Consider the following 20,571-nt stretch of genomic DNA (forward strand, 5'->3'; position numbering starts at 1 on the left):
CCCTATGCATAAATGTACCTCAATGTGTGTGTGCGCATTTGGGGTGTGGGTGCCACCTAGCACCTTCTCTAACATTGCAAAGAAAGATTAATTTTATGAAAGGGAGATTGAGACCTGATCACAATCGTGAAAGATACATCTAAATTTAAGGATATCCAAAGAAATAAATTAATAACATATGTACAGTAACTCACAAATTTGGTGGTAAGAGTTATCTTTAACGAAACACGTGCTAAGGCACACATGTTGCTTTCACACTTACAGAGTAGTCCAGCAATTCCATGTGACTGGTGAGAAAGAGAGATTTATACCAATAATGGATCATCATCATCATCATCTAAACCATATCTCAATTATTTGGGGTCGGCTACATGAATCATGTTATTCCATTCTGTTCTAACAAGGGCAGTAAGACTATAAGTCCCCATATTTTTTCTCACTACTTCCATCCATGTCGTTTTGGGCCGTCCCCTTGCCTTTTTAGAATCTTCCACTTGAACCAAATCGTACCTCCTAATCAGTGCTGTATTGGGTCTGTGCTACACATGGCCAGCTCACCTATGTCTATTTTCCTTCATCTTGTCACTTATTGGGGCCACCCCTTAGTTCCCTCGAATATATTATTTTTGAATTCTATCCTTTGTTGTCTTGTCACTCATCCATCTCAACATTCTCATCTCTGCTACACTTTTCCAATGGGTATATGTTGTTTCTTGATCGCCTAACATTCTGTCCCATAAAGCAAAGCTGGTCTCACAGTTGTACTATATAACTTCGCCTTCAACTTCATTGGTATGCAGCAATCACATAATACTCCTATTGCACATCTCCACTTCGTCCACCCAGCTCTTATTCTATGTGCGACATCTTCCTCAATCTCTCCATTTTCTTGGATTATTGACCCAAGATATCGAAAATACTCTCTTTTAGGCAATTATTCACTATTAATCGTACTACTTCCTTGTTTCTACTTTTATTATTACGAAACTTGCATTCCATATATTTTGTCTTAGTCCGACTAATTTTAAAACCTTTATATTCTAGAGCATCTAACTTTGCATTGATGCCGCTTCTAATCTCATCAATTAAAACTGTCATCCACGATCAATACACAACGGTACCTCATCTTGTAGATGCCCAGTTAACTCATCCATAACTAAAATAAAGAAATATGGGCTCAATGTTGACCCTTTATATAGGCCTATTGTCACTGAAAACGTACTTGTCTCTCCACTAGTTGTTTGTACACTAGTTACTCTCCCTCATATACATCTCTCGCCATATCAATATAGCATCTGAAGACTCCTTTCTTTTCCATCACCCACCAAATTTAATCTTAGGTACCCTATAAGCTCTCTCTAAATCAATAAAGACCATGTGGAAGTCTTTTCCCTTCTTCCTAAACTTCTCAATTAGTTGCTTAAATAAGAAAATGGCCTCAATTGTTGACCTCATCATCATCATCATGAAATCCTTTTCTTAACTATTTTGGGTCGGCTACACGAATGTTGGTCTGTCATTTGTTCTATCAAGGGCTATACCCTGAGTGAGGCTAAGTCCCCATATCTTTTCTCACTACTTCCAACCATAGTCTTCCACTTGAACTATTGCACTTCCTAGTATTGGGTCTGCACCGGACATGGCCATCCCTCCTAAGTATACTTTCTCTCATCTTATTGCCTATTGAGGTCACACCTAAGTTTACCTGAATGTATTTATTTCGAAGTCTATCCCTTGTCTTGCCGCTCATCCATCTCCACATCCTTATCTCAGCTACACTCATCCCATAGGCATGTTGTTTCTTGGCTGCCCAACATTCTGTCCCATAAAGCAAAGTTGGTCTCATAGCTATCCTATAGAATTTCCCTTTTAGCTTCATTGGCATGCGGCGATCACATAAAACTTCTGGTGCACATCTCTACTTTACCCACTCAGCTCTAATTATATGTGCGACATCTTCATCAATTTCTTCATTTCCTTGGATTATTGACCCAAGATATCGAAAATGCGCTCATTTTGATATTTCTTGACTGCCAATATTAACTACTTCCTCGTCTCTACTGCAATTATTATTAAACTTGCATTATGTAGACCCTTGGTCGGACTAATTTTATGACGCTTAAATTCTAGAGCTTCCCTTCAAAGTTCTAACTTTTGTTGATGCCTCAATTGTTGACCTTCCTGGTATAAAACCAAATTTATTTTCTGAGACACTTGTTTTATGCCTTAGTCGTTTGATCAATCACTCTCTCCCACAACTTCATAGTTGATTCTTCGATAGTTCACACAATTCTGTATGTCTCCTTTATTCTTGTAATAGATAATGCAATGTTTTTCTTCCATTTGTCTGGCATTTTCTTTGTTCTCAACACCTTGTTGAACAACTTGGTAGCTAGCATATGCCAACGTCCCCATGCACTTCCAGACCTATATCGGGACACCATCTGATCCTAAAGCCTTTCATATCTTCATCCTCAAAGCTTCTTTCACTTCAAATGTCCTAATCATGCGAATGTATCTATCACCTCCGCCCACATTTATGCCAAAGGTTCATCTCATAGTTAAGGGAACCTTGTGGGTAGGGTGATGATCCCACTCCGAAACCTCGATCCCATGGTTCCTGCAAGGGATCTTGTAGGGACCCCGGTTTCTCGATTTTGGGATATCGCTCCCATAAAAAGGGGACCATGTTCCATCCATCAATGAAATCTAGTTCCATTTCGAAATAGATCCCTGCTCCCATCAACCATGGTCCAAGGTTTTGTACATTAAAATCTTGGGTTCCATGTTTGTAGGATCTACTTTCATTAACGAAATTATTTAGGAATCATAAGTTCCATGATGGTAAAATCCAGTCCCTTTTTCACATAGCACAAAGTTCCATTATTTTAGATTTTTAATTTGAACTATGCATAGTCTAGAGTGACCCATTGTTTTATTAAGTCCTGTTGTGTAAACCATCCCTCTTAGTTGTGAGATTATATATTTTATTTAAAATCTTATATTTATGATGTCCTATTGTTTTTTATTCTTAAATCACAATGATGAATCTTCTTAGTTGTGAGATGAGAATATATGCTTTCATTTCAAGCTTTAAAAAGCTTCTTTTACATCTGTGTGTGTGAGAGAGAGAATAGTTCATCTTGTCCTCTTGCCCCTTCAAAGAGCTAGCATTTGAGAAACAATGAAAGCAAAGGAGACTACATTCAAAGAAGATGACCTTTGAGTGGTAGGATTCTGGGTTGTTGGGGACTCCAAGAGAATGGTGCATGCCAAACTTGTGCCATGGCCTGAAGATGTAGTGGGAGGGACAGGCCTTGGTAATGGAGCACTCTGATGAGCCTCATCATCAACATCAAGGCGGTCTCCTAATGCTTCTAATGCCCCAACATCATTCTGGAGGTGGATGAAAATCCCATTCTTTGTACTTCTATACATAGTTTGATCGCAATCTACTTAACAATCTGTCATTATAGTGAACATAAACAAATGACTCGGAGTGTTGAGAATTTAACTTGTTCCGCTTAACACTATGAATATAACTATACATACTCAAGCACCTCTCAGCACATGACAAGTTGACACTCTGAGACAACACCTTAACAACTAGTAAATATAATTCAAGAACCCCACCACTATATAGAGCCCACCACAAAACAGCTGATATTGTTCCTTTGTCGGAAATGGATTCCGGGAGTAAAAAGACTCCATTATTACTTACAAATGCATCACCCTCTCACTCTCGTCTGGGTACAACCTCTCAAGCGCAGCAAGATAAGACACTGAAACTTGTTTATTGTGGTGCGGCTTTAGCCTCTTCTCCCTACCAGGAGTTGTCATAGTTAACCATTCCCAAGAGTGATACTTCGGACTTAAAACATATGCCAAACATAGTTAAGAATCTCGATATTAGAACAAAAGGAACCCCATTATATGACATACTTAAACTTTGATTCTTTAACCAAGGGAACTCGTACTAGCTCTACTTGACAAACTCATTTTTATGTATAGTGAAGCTTAGATTCCTACAAGTCAAAACGTTGAACCCATTGACATGGGGATCTCGCTCCCATAAACCTAAGGATCTCGTTCCTTGTCTTGTTCATTGTACAGACACCGATCCTAACCCCTAGGAGCTTCCACTATAGGGCGGTTCGGCAAATCTCGAATCGATCCCTCTTCCATCTCCAACAACTATGGTTCATCCTACCGATGTGTTCCCAATATGTGTCATTTAACAATTTTTGAAAATAAACTCTCCACCTTCCATTGACCTCGCCATCCTTCACCAAGACTCTTTGATCCTCATTCTTAATGCATTTAATACGGTCTAAGTCCCTACACTTCCTCTCTTTCATTTTTGTTAATTTGAAAACATCTTTGTCACCTTCCCTTGTTTCCAGTTTATTGCATAGATAATTACATGCCTTAAGTTCAGCCATACTATTATCTTAGCATTTTTATATTCTTATAAGTTTTTATCATTTCTATTATATATTAGAGATGGATCGATTTTATAAAAGAAAAAGGTTTAGTTCCATTGATAGCGACATAGAGAGAGAGAGATATTGGAGAAAGACAAAAACATATAACTTGGGAGTATTAAAGAGATTGGGATGGGTAGAGTGAGATAAAGAGAGACATGTGAGCATTTGGAGCATGATGTGATATTTATTGAAAAGATGTTGATAAAGAGAGATTTGTCAAGCAATGCTACATCTTAAGTTCAATTCCTACCATTGCACTACCCCAAAAAAAGAAAAATGTAGACAGAGAGATAAGGTTTGACAATCAAGGTAATTTTCCATTTAGGACTTTCTCTCCTTACCAATTGCATGCCGCTGACCCCTAAAAAAAGGGTAATTAGTGGCTGTAGTTTGTCCTTTGAATTGAACCAAGAAATGTATGCAACAGGCTTAGTGTATTGCATTCATAGAACTGAAACAAATTTCACCTATTCCCTTGGTGATCTTTAAACAAAGGAGTTCTATTTTTTAATTGCAATTTGAGTTTAGCTGCTCATATCGTTCACTGAGTGCATTGAAGTTCTAGGGGGATCTCGATTGATTGATTTTACTAGTTTAAGTTATCAAGGGAACACTAATATTCAGTTGGGATCGCACGTAATCAATCCTATGTACACTTTCCCCTATGTTGATATTAGCTATGGTACTCTTAAGTAGTGTCTTCCATATCTTTCAGAATTCTTCATTGACTATGTATGGAAATTGTGCATATTTTTATCCTTCTTCCTCTAAATGGTAAATATTAAAAACAATTTTAGAGTGAATTGTTATTTTCTGTGTTATGAAGCACACAGTGGCCACTCATTGATTAGAGTGTTTATGGGCTGCAGCGTCCAAGGTGTAGCCACCACCGCATACCTAACCCCGAAAGAAAAAAAAAAACGTCCAATATGTTTCTTTAGTTTCTTCTACACAAGTCCTCTTGTTTGAGATTTATCAAAAGAGAAGAAAAAAATTCAGGTTATGCTTAACCGCATTTACGTTTAACCTGGGTAATTTTCTGGGATGGTCGATACTTGTTTTCATCTGCAAAGGTATAATCCAGCAATGTGAACAGTTGTTTCTTTGCAGTGAGTTTAAAGAAATTTCATCTTGAGTCTACTGGTTCTGAGCTTTACCATCTGTTTGTATTCATTTTGTTTTTCCCTATAATTATTAAATTTTGGTAATTTTTTTGTCGAAGATAAAGGAATTTTTTGCTACAACCGCAGCTTCTTGCTTTGCGTACTTGAAGATCACCTCCTATTCTTACCTCTATGGTTCTATGTATCCAACTATTTATAAAGATGGCTCCGTACTGCTCTTGATATTCTTTTGCAGGAAGGATCCAGGTTACACAAGAATGAGTTCAGCACATTCTACAAATGGCAAGCATGAAGATGTAAGTGATTATTGTAATTTTAATGCTTTGTATGAAGTTTTTTAATCATTTTTTATTTTCTGTGGAGTTCCTTTTTTTAATTGAATAATGATATGTGTTTTAATGTCTCTACCAACCAACCAGCTTTTTTGTTGAGCCATATCAAATTCCTAAATATTTTTCACAGTATAGAGGTCTTTCTTCCTTGGTAATTGAGACTTTTTTAACTATTTAACTTTATTTCAACATGATTGAAACATGCAAAGTATCAATCATTTCAACTATTGACTCTTTCTCAGTTCCCATGGTGTTCCCATTCTTCTGATACGACATTTCTATTGGTATGCTGCGATAAGGTTTCTATTTCATTTGATTGGAACTTGGGAAGTTGTCATGTTTTTTCCTTGACTCTGACCATTTGTTGGATTCTCTTTCTCCCTGTTACTAGTCCATTAGTATTTGAACATTAGGGCCGTAACCTGGTGCTGGTCCCACCTAAGCAGGGTCCCGGGAGGGGTAAGCTAGAAACGGTCCCAACCTTTGGTATATGCACAAAGTGGCCGCTCTCAGGACTCGAACTCGCGCTCTTGCGCTGGCTACCCGAGCCTTTTACCATCACATCAAGTGACAGCCCCTAGTATTTGAACATTAACCTATTTATTTCTTGTGTTTTTTGCTTGGAAATTCCTGCAGTAGTGTTTGTTATTTTCTTATGTAGTTACACAATCTAGGATTTTTTTTGTAACAGGCACCCTTGTTAGACCTGAATTTTCACAACTCCACGATCTGGGAAGGAAACTGGTCTCAACTTTGCCCAACCTGCAAAGTAATATACGCTTGCTTGATATAACCATTTTGGTGATGCTCTATTAAAATCTAAGCTTGTACCCACCCTCTCTCTTTATGTCAACAGAATTATATTGCTTTGAGTACGATTATAGCAAGATTCTTGGTAGGATTTAGTCTGTAGTTCTTTTAGCAGATAATAAGGCCCGTCCGCTCCAAACATTGCTCGACTTGCAACCGGTGTGTTGAACAATTTGACCATCATTGCCCGTGGATATCTAATTGTGTTGGGAAGGTGAGCATTTGGGTCTTAAGAATCGCCTTGAAATTCGATCTTTTGTAAAATGTGTACATACATGATTGTGTCTTCTCATAATTATGAAATATGATTGTGCTTTCTCATAATTATGATAGAAATCATATGATGTGAACTTACCATATCTTCTAGTAATGGATTATAGTATATTTATCTTGACCTGTGGCTGTGTCTTTCTCTAACATCTGATATTCACATGCTGTTGACTTAAGTGCAGAGAAATAGGTGGGATTTCTTTGTGTTTGTTTGTCTGGGAACTTTAACATCATCTATTGCAGCTGTTATTACACTCCAGAGTATGTCCACCAAACTACCTTACAGTTGACAATCCAGGGAACTATAAATCACATCTGGTATCAGTTTTATATATTTACGGGCTGATAGATGAATTCATTGTGCAATGTAATAGGGCTATGGAGTAATTTACCATTGCCTTCGTCTGGTGGTGCACAAGCCCATAGCATTGTGGCTCGACATCCAGGTGCTGCAGCATTTCTGGCCATGGACATTCTTGTGTTGTTGGGTGCTACAACTATGACCATAGCACAGGCTTCACAGGTACTGTAACACCCACTATGGTGGTGGTAGTATTTGTCACATTAGTGAGCATGAGAGTAGAAAAACCCTAGAGATGAGTTTTAATTGTACTTCTTGGATGTTGGTACTGAATATGTAACGAAATTCTTCTATCATGAATACTATTTCTCCCTTCATGGCATATCTTACTCTTGCTACAAAATGATGCCTATATCAATTGAAGGGTTTGAGCTGGTGTGTCTTTTAAATGACAAATTATTTAGGCTTTTAACACAAAATGAGGAAATACCCAGTTTGCTGCAGTCGCATGGTCTCTCCAATGCTCCTTATCTTGGATGCGTATCTTGGTGTCTCTCCAAAGGCTAAAAGGATTTCCAAAACCATGCCACGTCTGGATTTTCAAGTCTTGATCTTGTAATACAGTTTCTGACATTTTTGGGTTAATATTGAATATCACATGTATGGTGTTTCTTAGATATAGCTTAAGTAGCATGCTTCTATCCTGACTGGTATATTTGTGACTTCTTTCTTCATGCTCCAGCACTTTTTATTGTTTCGTAGCTTCAAGATGCATGATAAATTATTAGCTCTTTTTTACTTTTTTTGAAATTGGGAACTGTCAAACTATTTGCATGTTATTGTGTCACTCTCTAAGCAATAGATGTATTTCTTGTCCCATGTATGACAACCATTTCTTCATTCCTTTGTCATTCAATTGATCTTGATCTTTATTCTCATCTCGGGAGCAACCTGGATTCTCTTGCCTTCAAATATTGGCATTATTTGCAAATGCTCTTTCCTTGATCTCCACTTAACTATGGTTTCATGCATGTAGATCGCACGCAATATCACAACAAATGAATTGGCAAATGCTAGTCGTTATGCGTATCTTAGAGGACCAGATGGTCGCTTCAGAAACCCGTACAATCATGGATGTTGGAAGAATTGCACTGACTTCCTTATCCATGGATATAATGATGATGAAGTTACCTGGCCATCCTTGCAAGAGGCTACAAGATAGTACTTGCTTTATCGGGGCTACTGATGTATTTGGATTTCACCACGGTGCATTTAGATAAAGAATGAAGCATCAATAAAGGCACTTGAAGCTCGATAATTCTCACCTAGGGATTCATGATTTTGGAAAGCTGCATCGTCAGGCCAAGAAGCCATAGAGGTTGCTGGAAAGAAAGATGATTTGGGAGGAATTGACTTTCTACTGCTATGATACTTCATAGTATATATCGTGGGGTTGATGCTCTCACTTATGGAAGCTTCCTGTTAGAGGAAATTGAAACGGAATCGATGCATAAGGCTCTCTCTCTCCCTCTCTCTCTCTCTCTTGTTCGGCAAGCTATGAAGTTCTCTGAGCTTTTTCTGTGTATAATGCAACAAGCCAAGGCAGTTCTCTTACCTTCTCGTGGTGAACCCTCTAGGGACAGGGTTGAGGCAATGTCACTGTCGCATTTAAGACAATAAGATTTGTGTTTTTTACATCTGCTTGGTGGTTTGTATTAAGAAATGGGTTTTAAATCATTATGACCAACCATATTGGCAGGGTCCGCAATTATCATGTAATGACCAGAATTCAAGAAATGGTGGGAGTTCTTGGAATCACCTGAGACTTTGACCTGGAGGTGCTGGCTGGTTCTTGCAATGTACTCTTTTTGGCATGAAAAAACAGAAGGTTTTCTTAGCATTTTTTTGTTATTTTTTCAAATAATAATCCATTTCTAAACCTAATTTTTATGGATTTTGACACTAACTAAACCCTTGGCCCCAAAAATCATTATTTTGATCAAGAGTTGCATTTGGGTGAAAAAAATTCATTAAAACGTCATTTTTAGCCACAAAAATGCGCATCTATTTTCTTGCAATAAGTCGCAAAATCCTATCCGCTTTTCTTGCAATCTCTCCCTCTCCATTTTTTCCAGTACAACTCAAATTTTAATTCAATATGTTAGCATTGGAGTTCTCTAGCATAACCCTATAATAATTTGTGAGACGAATAACAGAAATAGAAGAGATAAAGAATCCAAATTTCAGGATTTTTTTGAATACGAATTCAAGAATATTTGATCTCTTTTTAGCTTTTCCCATGGAAGCTAACAAATTTTTTTATTCAAAGAAATTACATATCACAGTTGTTAAAGAAATAGTCATTAGGACAATCATACAAAAACAATCACTTCCTAATTATAGATTCTGCAACTTCGATACATTTATTCTCTTAAAAATTGTTTGGCATACTAGCGCTAACATTAGCGATGGAATTTTTCTCTCTATGCATTCTTCAACTCCTTCAAAAGCAAACGTAATGACTTGTAACATTCAGGGCATGTTTGATTTTGGGAAGTTTTTGGAAGTTGGGAGTTGAACATCCCAAAAACTCCTTCCATATTTAAAATTTACATTGTAGAGGGGAAAGCCAAACTTCCATGTGCCACTTTTTAAACGTCAAAATAGGGACGTCTTTGGAAGATTGCCTTCCATAAAAAAAATGATGGAAGCGCGCTCTTCCATTATTTTTAGGAGACTCCCTCCCACTCCCAAACACTTCGTACATGAAACGCATCTTCAAAGAGCCACCTTCCACAATCTTTTTCATATTAAACTCTTTAGCCATGCTAACTCCTTGAAAAGCAGACCTTAATTCCGACTCATTTGCCATTGCAATCCATACCGGTCCTTAATATTCCGTAAGAATAGCCCCATTATGGTCTCTAATAACCCCTCCAATCCCAACCTGCTCTAGATTACTATGAGTATTTACATCAAAATTTAATTTTATCCACCCTTCTAAAGGAGTCTCCCTTACACCAAAAATTTCTCTTGCCCATAGATCTTTCCTTGATTAACTCATTAATATTATATATCTTAGATCACTTCGTGCCACTCTTTACTTATTGATAGCACTCCGCAAATGTAACTCGTATTTTCTCACATAGATCATCTTTCTCTTTATTTGCACTTTCAAAACATCTTCTATTTCTCTCCTTCCACAAATCCAACAAAACCTACCCTCGTATGTTTTCTGTATTAGCCAAACTTTTTCATCATGACCAAGCTATTTTCCACTAAGAGAACACATCCCCAGCCCGCACCGGAACAGTAGTTTGCATGCCTAACAAATCAACAACACATCGCCATATTTATATTACATAATCTCACTGCAAGAATAGATGATTAGCTGTTCTTCATCTTTGTTAACATACATTAGACAGGATTTTACCTCTCTTCCTTAAAACATCTGTTGCCAAAAGCTTGTTCAAGGACAATATTCAAATAAAAGCTCTAACCTTCATGGCTTGATTTCTCTTTCATTGTTTCACTGAAGTCATTAAAATTTCCCTCTAATATTTCCATCGCATTGATCAGCAAAAGTCCCAACAAATCTTTCTAAATCAAAACCAAAAATATCTAAGATTCATTGTTTATTTTTTTGCCCTCTTTTTCTATTATTTTTCTCCCTAAAATATTCTATATATTTGTGCTTCCTAACAGATGAAATCCAATCCTTAATTCCCAGTCTGTGATTATATTTTTCTATATATTGTTGCTTTTCCTTGTATGTTGCTCAAGTGGGGAAGTACCTGATTTAGCTATCCAAGTCGGGTTTTTAAACGCTGACCATGGTAAAGGGTAGAGTAAATAAAAATGGCATTTTTTGAGTAGTGTCAAGGATGTCATTTCGTAAATAAAAGATACAACGAAGTTATAATAGGCTTTATATTTTGGGAAAGGGGAATGATTTATATAACGTTGCAAAGTACAGATGCACATCAAAAATTTATCAGAAAATGTTAGTTTTAATTTTGAAAAAACTTCTAATTGGTCATCTCGACATTAAGATGTATAAATATGGAAGAATAGCGCATCTTGCAATACATTATCTAGACCATCCATTTTCAAGATTTTCATATGTTTGTAGATCTACTTGATTTTAACTATTTTTGGAGTTCAAAATTTTATAATTATATATATAAATAGATTTTGATATAACCCTAATAAGTTTTTTCACCAAAATTACATGTTATGATATAATTTGAAGGTGCGCTTTAATTGGATTGTTTAAGGTTGCAACTTTATAGAAACCAGGCCCTTGGCCTGTTTGGATAGGAGGAATTAGGAATCTTAAATATTTGAAATCCAAAAAAATCTACGGATTTTCAATATTAAGGATTTTTGTCATGGATTCTTCAAATCTCTTGTTTGGATACACTATACAAAATTGATGGATTCCTTGCAATCACTTATATGCCATTGTTTGGTAACAAAACTTGATACAATTTCTCTCTCTAAATTTTTATATACTTTCCTTCTCTAAAACTCAAAATTTGGGAGTGTATCTATAAAAATTTTGAGATAGTTTCTCTCTCTAAAATTTGATATAGTTTGTCTCTCTAAAATTTGATATGGTTTGTCTCTCTACAATTTAATATACTTTCTATCCAAAATTTAAAATTTAAAAATGTCTATCTAAAAATTTGGAGATAATTTCTCTCTCTAAAAATTTTAGGTGCTTTAACTCTCTCTGAATTTTAATATAGTTTCTCTTTATAAAATTTTAAGATACTCTCTCTCTCTCAAATTTAAAACTTGAGATAGTTCCCCTCTTTAATGATTTTGAGATAGTTTCTCTCTCTAAACATTTTTAAGTAGTTTCGCTCTCTAAAATAAGATATAATTTCTCTCTCAAATTTTAAGATATTTTCTCTTTCTAAAAGCTAAAATTTGAGATAATTTTTCTCTAAAAATTTTGCGATAGTTTCTCTCTCTAAAAATTTTTATGTGCTCGCTCTCTAGAATTTGATATAGTTACTCTCTTGAATTTTAAGATGCTTTCTCGCTCTAAAACTTCAAGATTGAGATAGTTTCTCTCTCTAAAATTTTGAAATAGTTTCTCTCTTTAAAATTTGATATAGTGTCTCTCTAAACTTTGATATACTTTCTCTATCCAAAGTTTAAAATTTGAGATACTTTCTCTCTCTAAAACTTAAATTTTACGATAGTTTCTCTCTCTAAAAATTTCATAGGCTTTCTCTATTTAAAGTTGGGTGCAGTTTGTATAAAGCCTAGGCTCTAAACAATCAAATTAGAGCCTACCTTCAAATAATGTCGAGGAATGTGGTTTCAACATTAGAAATCTTTGTAATAGCCTTAAAATATATTTTTATATTTATTTATAAAATTTAAAACTTTAAAAATAGTATAGATCGACAGATCTATAAAAACTTTAAAATCTTAAAGATTGACGACCCAAAAATACGTTACAAAATATACTATTTTCAGAACTTAAAAATCTATTTTTTTCTCATGTCCATGCATCTTGATGTCAAGATGATCGATTTGAAGATATCTGGGCATCAAAACAACCTCTTCCAATGAAATTTTTGAGGTAGGCTCAAATTTGATTGTTTAGAGCCTCGGCTCTATATGAACTTTTCCCTTTAAAATTTCATATAGTTTATCTCTCGAAAATTTTAATATACTTTTTCTCTCTAAAACATAAATTTTGTGATAGTTTCTTTCTCTAAAAATTTTGAGATAGTTTCTCTCTCTAAAAATCTTTAAGTAGTTTCTCTCTCTAAAATTTTAATATATTTTCTCTTTTTAAAATTCAAAATTCGAGATTTTTCTCTCTCTAAAAAATGAGATATTTCTCTCTCTAAAAAAATTTTGGCAGTTTATCTTTCTAAAATTTATAATAGTTTTTCTCTAAAAGTTTAAAAATACTTTCTCTCTCTACAATTTTAATAATATTTTCTCTCTCTACAATTTTAACAAGATTTTTTCTCTCTAAAACTTAATAGTTGATATAGTTTCTCACTCTAAAATTTTTTGCGATAGTTTCTATTCTAAAATTTTTTAGGTACTCTTTCTAAAATTTGATATAGTTTCTCTATCTAAAAATTAAAATATAAGATTGTTTCTCTCTTTAAAAATTTTGAAATAGTTACTCTCTTTAAAATTTTGCATATACTTTCTCTCTCTAAAATATGATAGGTTTCTTTCTAAAACTTAAAATTTGATATAGTTTCTCTCTCTAAAATTTTGTTGAAATAGTTTCTTTCTCTAAAAATTTTTGGTACTCTCTCTTTCTAAAAATTTTAACATACTTTCTCTCTTTAAAAGTTAACATCTGTGAGAGTTTTTCACTCTAAAATTTAGATATTCATCTCTCTAAAAAAATTGATACTCTCTTTTTAAAATTTTAAGATATTTCCTCTCACTAAAATTTTAATATGCTTTTTCTCCCTAAAACTTAAAATTTGTAATAGTTTTTTTTAATAGAAAAAAAAATTAACAACCCTAAGGTACTTTTGCGTGTTTGATAAAAGAAAGGCCTTCAGAAACGTGGAACTTACCTAATATGTTCATGTTCTGTGTCAGATAAAAAAATAATAATAATAAGTAGAAATAAAATAAAAATAAAAAAAAAGGAGGAGAGGGATTAAGTAGGGATGTTGAGATCATCTTCCCCTCTTTGCGGGTTTAAAAACAAAAAACAGAGGGTTCAAGTAGGGAACTTCAGTTTACTAATCATCTTCCCCTCTTTGTGGGTTAAAAAAGTTGCGACCAAACCGTCGGAACTTTAAATGGGAAGATTTTATAAAACTTCACCCCCCGATAAAAATTGTGCCTCTTCTTCTGTTCTTCGCCGGCCGCTGAGCCGCACCACGCCGCTCAGCCAGACCCTTCTCTGCTCCCTAGGGTTTGCTCATCTCGTTTATTTGTCACCAGTTTATTTCAGCAGCTGCGGCGAACGAGGTCTGAACCTCGATCTCATCTGCCCCTTTTCTCTGTGTAACGCCCCCCTCTCTCTCTAAGGGCTTTTACCCTTTCCTATAGAAAATGTGCCCCTCCTTTTCCCTGTGTAACGCCCCCCTCTCTCTCTCTAAGGGCTTTTACCCTTTCCTATAGAAAATGTGCCCCTTTTCCCTGTGTAACGCCCCGCCCCCCTCTCTCTCTAAGGGCTTTTACCCTTTCCTATAGAAAATGTGGATGCTCAAAAACGCGGATTATGCATTCACCGTTTTCAATTCAAGGGATCGGTTCTGTAATTCTTCTGAATTGATTTAAAATAAAGGCTGATTGATTTAGGGCATTGTATGTCTCATTTTTTGGGGGTAATTTAGTTGGGTTTAATGGAATGTGGTGGTGTTGGTGAAGAAGAAGAAAAGAAGAGTATTGTTCCAGGGGATGCATCTTCTTCTCTCTCTTCTCCGATGCCACAGAATTGGCAGCCCCACCACCAACATGCCGTTTCTCTCTCTTCACCCATCAACTGTCTCCAAGGTGAATCCTTTCTTTTTCTTGTTCTTTTTCTTCTTCTCTTTTCTTTTCTTTTTTCTTTCTTCTCACTTGGTCTACTTTTACCCTAAATTGGATTGCTCCTGCAATCTTTGTTTGAGAACTGAATTGGATATCCTTTTGCCCCATGATAATTTTTTCCATTATTTGGCAGTGCATGGTTAAATTTTGAGAATTTGCTTGTTTAACATTGTTTTCTCATTTTCTTAAAAGATTTTCTCAAAACGAAACATCAACCCTTTGGATTTGCCACTCTTAAATTTGTAGATTAAGCTCTTACAGCACGGTTTGCATGCTTATATATTGAAATAGCATGTCTCATTCTTTTCTTTTTGTTTGTCACATTCTTTTGTTTTTGTTTATTGGTTTGCCAAAAATCTATTTGGTTCGGTATTATATTTGGTTCATGGGAGCAGCTATTGATTCAGTCTTATATTGAGGTAAACAGTTATTGATTCATGGAAGAATTCGCTAGGCTGTGACTTATATGGAAAATGGATTATCTCTGTTTTCTTACAAACTTATACTTCTTGTAGAGCGTGGTTTGCATGCTTCTCTTGACATGGTCTTGTTCATTGCATTTTTATTTAATTTTGAAAAAAAATAAATTCAATTTCAGTTTCACATTTTCGGTAAAGAGTTATTCATGGAAGAGTTATTCACTCTCTCTCTCTCAATCCAAAGCGTGGTTTGCATGCTTCTCTTGGCATGGTCTTGTTCATTGCATTTTTATTTAATTTTGAAAAAAGTCGATTCAATTTCAGTTTCACATTTGCGGTAAAGAATTATTCATGGAAGAGTTTTTCTCTCTCTCAATCCAACGTGCTTCTCTCAATCCAATGTGCTTTAATTTCAATTGATATTTTATCCTAAAATATAAAATTTAAAAAAATTAATAAAAAATAAACAATATCTAGTCTCAATTTTTACATTTTACATCTTGTCTATTATTTAACGTTCCAAGAGGTTATCATTTATCAAATATAGAAACCAAAAACTTTTTAACTTACCAATGAGTATCAAAGGTTATCATTTATCAAATATAGAAACCAAGAACTTAACTTACCAATGAGTATCAAACACAGAAACCCAGAATTTCTTAAATAACTTTTAATTTACGGTTCACGAAAAACTTTCAATTTACAATTCATGAACTTGCTTCCAGTTATCAAACAGGCTCTTACCGCAGCAAGCCCAAGTCTCTAAAAGGGTAGTGAGCATACTGTAGAGGTTGAGAAGAGCAATCTTAACTAGCAATATGAACGCTTCAGAACTTCAAGAAAGAATCAAACGTGTTCAACAAACTCTTCGGAATCGTGCGATGGCACAGACCCCTGCAGCTTCACAACCAACGGAACAATATGTCGGAATTATTCCCAGAGAATACACTTCCCCTGTCACAAGCAAAGATGATGTATCAAAAAGACATACTTTTTTATGAGAGGAACTTCAACTTCCGCCTATACAAGAAGATGTTTCCAATCTACCAAATGTAAACCAAGATGGACCAACTAAAGATTTTATGGACGATGAGTGGTTAGGACCAATGGTTTAAAAAGCAGATCAGTGACCCAGATCGGGCATATCAAAAACCCATCCGAATCTGTGAATCGACGATCCGAATCAGGAATCGACTGAATCGATCAGATTAAACTATAAAAAAATCCGAAAAAATTATTAAAATTCATTATAAATGTTGTTTTTTAGTAATTCAATAAGAAATGAGGGTACTCCATTAAGAATTTTCATTTCTTTGCGTGAATATGCGAAGATTGGTATGTTTTTTCCCTGCATGAACTACTATTTAACATTTATTTAAATCACACAAAAGGATAAACATAGAATTATCATGGATTAAGTATATCATCTTACATGGACTACAATAAAGCATACAATTTGTAACATACGATCTAAAGATAAAATGATAGACGATGTCGTTCTTCATCTTGGTCACGTTGGTGCCATTGATTGAATTCGTGTGACAATTCATTGACTCGTTCTAAAACGAATCATCCAAATTAGTAGGCACCTAACTATACTCAAATCCTTGAGTGTTAGTGTTTTGTTGTGGTCTTAATCCAAAATCTCTGAAGCTTGTTCATCCTTCATGCTTACCTACACTATCATGCTCATCCCTACCTTCTTGTTGTTGAGACTCAATATGTGAATAATTTGGCTGGGATTGGGTGGCCGTAGAATCATCATCTCTCTCATTTTCCCTTAGACCCCCTTCCCACTCTCCCTCATTAGGTGTAATATCACTGGCATCTCCGACGAATTGTGGATATGTTGGCGAGATGCTTCCTCTTTCATGCTGCTCATCACCTTCTTCAAGATCTTTCTCACCGATAACCTCAAGGAACGCTCTCTTATGCTACACTGACTCATCTTCTTCTACTACCTATTGTTCTACTGTATCTGTGACAAAATATTATGTCCAAGTCTATCAGCCTATAGTCTTCAAGCTTCCCTCTTATTTGTCGCTCTCGGAGGTTTAAGTTGTAATGAACGTAGACTAGTTTATGAAGCTTCTCCAAAGCGAGTCAATTCCTTCTAGTAGTGTGCAACCATTGGAACGTACTCAAGTTTCACTCGCAACCAGTAGCAAAACATGTCTGCGAGAGCACCTTGATTGCTATCTTCTTTATGTGAGGTGCATCACTACCATATATCTCCCACTATTCAGCTGGATTAAAATGTAAAAAGCATTGTAAAGGCAAGAACAATTAATAAGATTAAATATATGAATAAACAAAATATTAGTTAGGGGATAACCTGGATCCATCTTAATTCGAGAATTCTTGGCAAGTCTAGTTCTGAAGGATCCAATAGCGTCCTTATACATAGCAAGCTAAAACAAAATATTTTGTTTTAGTGCATTATTCCTCATAAATATAACAACTCAATCAAGTTCTTACCCAAATATGAAATAATACCTATTGTATTGTTGCTATCTGGTTTTGATGGCTTCTTTCCAACCTGGCAATAATGCATCTGACCCCTACCATAATCTTGTGGGGATGTTCAGATATCAAATAGAAAAATTTTGGATTGAAGTAGTCTAGAAAATATATAGATAGAGAAATGTAATTTAATATTTTATAGAAAATAATTTAGAATGAAATATTCTAATGGTATAAATATATATTTACCTGCATAATGAGTTAGACTCCCAAATTTTGTGTTCCACCTTTCTATAATCTCGATTATTTTACTAGCAAAGCTACACTTCTCCCCAATAGCTGATTTGGTCCTCTCGATACTTTCATAAAAGATGCCCATGGTAGCTTTCTTGTCAACATCCACCATTCTTAACACCATGACCAAAGGGCAGTAACCTCTACGATACTGGAACATCGAGACCATAACCTCCTATTTGAGACTATGTCGTCCACTTTTAGCCCGAAACTGGACTTCGAGAGGCGGTCATTTAACCACTCTTCACTGGTAAACAATATCTTTATTACACCTTCAGATTCCCAAATGGAGTCCACAGCCACGTAATCTGTCCCAAAGTGGGTTATGGCAGGCCTGAATATCCCTTTTTTCTTAGACTGTTCTCTGAACAAAAATAAAATTTTAGAATGGTTATATATAAATCTTGACACCAACCTCGCTTCCTGCAGAGTCTCCTTCACAATTTTGATCACACCGATCTCCTCTAACATAAGATCAATGCTGTGTGTAGCACACGGGATTCATACTAGATGCTTTCTTTTATCCATTAACTTGCTGCCCGTAGAAACACATGTATGCGCATTGTCCGTAATAAACTAGATTACATGCTTATCTCCCACCTCCTCCACTATCTGATCATATTGTCGTACGTAGAAGTTTGCATCCTTCTTCGTCCTTGATACGTCTTTGCTAGACAAAAAAATTGTACCTTTTGGAGAATAGGCCAAGAAGTTTAAAAACTCTTTTTTGCTAACTTTATTCAACCAATCATCACTCATGAGAATAATAACTGTTCTTGGCCAACTCTGTTTATATTCTTCAATCCACTTTCTAACTTCCTCCACCTCTTCATCCAATATTGGCCCACTGAGCTCATATGTCGTTGGGGGTTTTACCCCTGGCCCGGCTCTCTGGATTGCGTTGACCATAAGTGGAAAATATCGGCTATTGGTTGCATCAAAGGGGATCCCTTTATCGTATAACTATTTACCAACATATTTGCCCAACATGTTTTTCGTACCGTTCACCATGCATTTGAAAGTCATATGTTCTAACTTAGGTTTTGAGAGAAATGGGTCTATACGACCATGACCTGCAATATTGGCACTCCTCGATAAACTAGAAATAATTTCTTCAACATCGGATTCCTCTTGATACATATTGCCACGAACCCCTCCATACATATTTGAGATGGGCCCACCATACATACTCGAGCTGGACCGTCATGCATGTCTGAGCTAGGCCCATCATACATGCCCATGTCATAACCACCAGGCATTCTAAACTCGCGTTCCCTCTGGTATGTTTCTTGTAAACTCATTCTTGTGGCCATCTCCAAGTCATTATTATATTATTCTTCTGGATCATTCCCACTTGATGGCGTATATATACTAGCTATCTCATCATCCATCCTCTGCTTTACAATTTTTTTACCTTTGGTAGCCTTGAGAAATGTCGTCATCTGCTTTTTTACATTATTAGGGATACTATTGCACGCAGAAACATCTCCTTTAACCCCTGCCGAGTGTTGCTTGAACCTATGTACCTCACTACTTATCACTCTTTGGCAGTAAATACAAATAATTTTGTTTTTTTGTTGGGATCAAGTCTGACCCCATGTTCCCATACAGGGTCTTCCGCAGATCTTGTCATGGTTCAACTGTTTTAATATGTAAAAGGTTAAAAATTAACCTGATAGTTCAACATGAAAAATAATCATCATGTGTAGTGATAATATGTAGGGGTAGTTCATGAAGTTATATTTGTTGTTAATGCAAAATATTTCTTTTGACAAAAATATTTTAGTTCCTACTGGGAAAAATAATTTATTTATGCAATATTATAGATAAAAATAGCCTATATCAGGCATTACATATAGAACAAAAAATGTACATTGATATAGTATCAATAAAAAAAAATATTTACAATGGTATAGTAATTCACAATGCCAATACATATGGACTTGTCACAAATCTTCATTTCGACAAACATGAATTAGTTCCTACTGAGAAAAAAAAATATTTATGCAACATTATAGATAAAAAAAGTCTGTATAAGCCACACTTAGAATCAAGAAAAAAATTACAATAATATAGTCTTCCATAATGCCACTACACTTATATTTGACTCAAAACACATTTATAATGATATAGTCGTTCACAATGCCACAAATAAAATTTACAATGATATAGTGGGCATATTCCCAACTCAATTGAAATGATCACAAATAGTCGTACATCTCAATTACAAATATGCAAGATACTAAAAAATACAAGTTCCAAACATGGCTACAAGTCAATTATCAAGAACATATATTTTTTGCATTAAAATTTTAATAATAAAATTGAAAAATACAAGATAATATAATTATCATAAATGCTACGATTTTTTACAAGGATATTCACTTTAATTTCTCATGATAATACAGTTTAACAACATGTATTTTTTGCATTAAAAATTTAAAATATTAAAAATACATTTTTAATGCAAAACTATATTAAAAATATAATACAATTTAACAGCATGTGTTTGTTAATGTATTTTTTTGCATTAAC

The 20,571-nt window shown here is 35.2% G+C and overlaps 1 protein-coding gene and 1 long non-coding RNA gene across 16 annotated transcripts in view; both read left to right on the forward strand.

Moving 5' to 3' along the window:
* The window catches only part of LOC18442442 (Ankyrin repeat family protein with DHHC zinc finger domain-containing protein), a 34,671-nt gene extending 25,529 nt beyond the window's left edge, over positions 1 to 9,142 (forward strand). For 5 of the 15 annotated variants that reach the window (XR_016046956.1, XM_088855011.1, XM_088855010.1 and 2 more), the window contains 6 exons: positions 5,847 to 5,907; positions 6,635 to 6,712; positions 6,866 to 6,967; positions 7,206 to 7,284; positions 7,398 to 7,546; positions 8,361 to 9,142. Coding sequence is in view for 7 of the 15 variants with exons in the window: in XM_088855011.1 (XP_088711137.1) it covers positions 5,847 to 5,907; positions 6,635 to 6,712; positions 6,866 to 6,967; positions 7,206 to 7,284; positions 7,398 to 7,546; positions 8,361 to 8,546 (655 nt within the window). In the remaining 8 variants the exon portion in view is untranslated. Of the gene's footprint in view, positions 1 to 5,846; positions 5,908 to 6,634; positions 6,745 to 6,865; positions 6,968 to 7,200; positions 7,285 to 7,397; positions 7,547 to 8,360 lie in introns of all 15 variants that reach the window. The other 10 variants (XR_016046954.1, XM_088855013.1, XM_006852658.4 and 7 more) reach the window with 5 other exon arrangements.
* A 4,843-nt stretch (positions 9,143 to 13,985) lies between these two features.
* LOC148779229 (uncharacterized) lies at positions 13,986 to 16,386 on the forward strand. Its single transcript, XR_016046959.1, has 2 exons — positions 13,986 to 14,824; positions 16,005 to 16,386. It is a non-coding gene; the product is annotated as an uncharacterized LOC148779229 (long non-coding RNA).
* The last annotated feature ends 4,185 nt before the right edge of the window (positions 16,387 to 20,571 follow it).

Source organism: Amborella trichopoda, chromosome 13 (genome assembly GCF_054954075.1).
Source record: "Amborella trichopoda isolate Santa Cruz 75 chromosome 13, AtrichopodaSantaCruz75HAP2 v2.0, whole genome shotgun sequence".
NCBI lineage: Eukaryota > Viridiplantae > Streptophyta > Magnoliopsida > Amborellales > Amborellaceae > Amborella > Amborella trichopoda.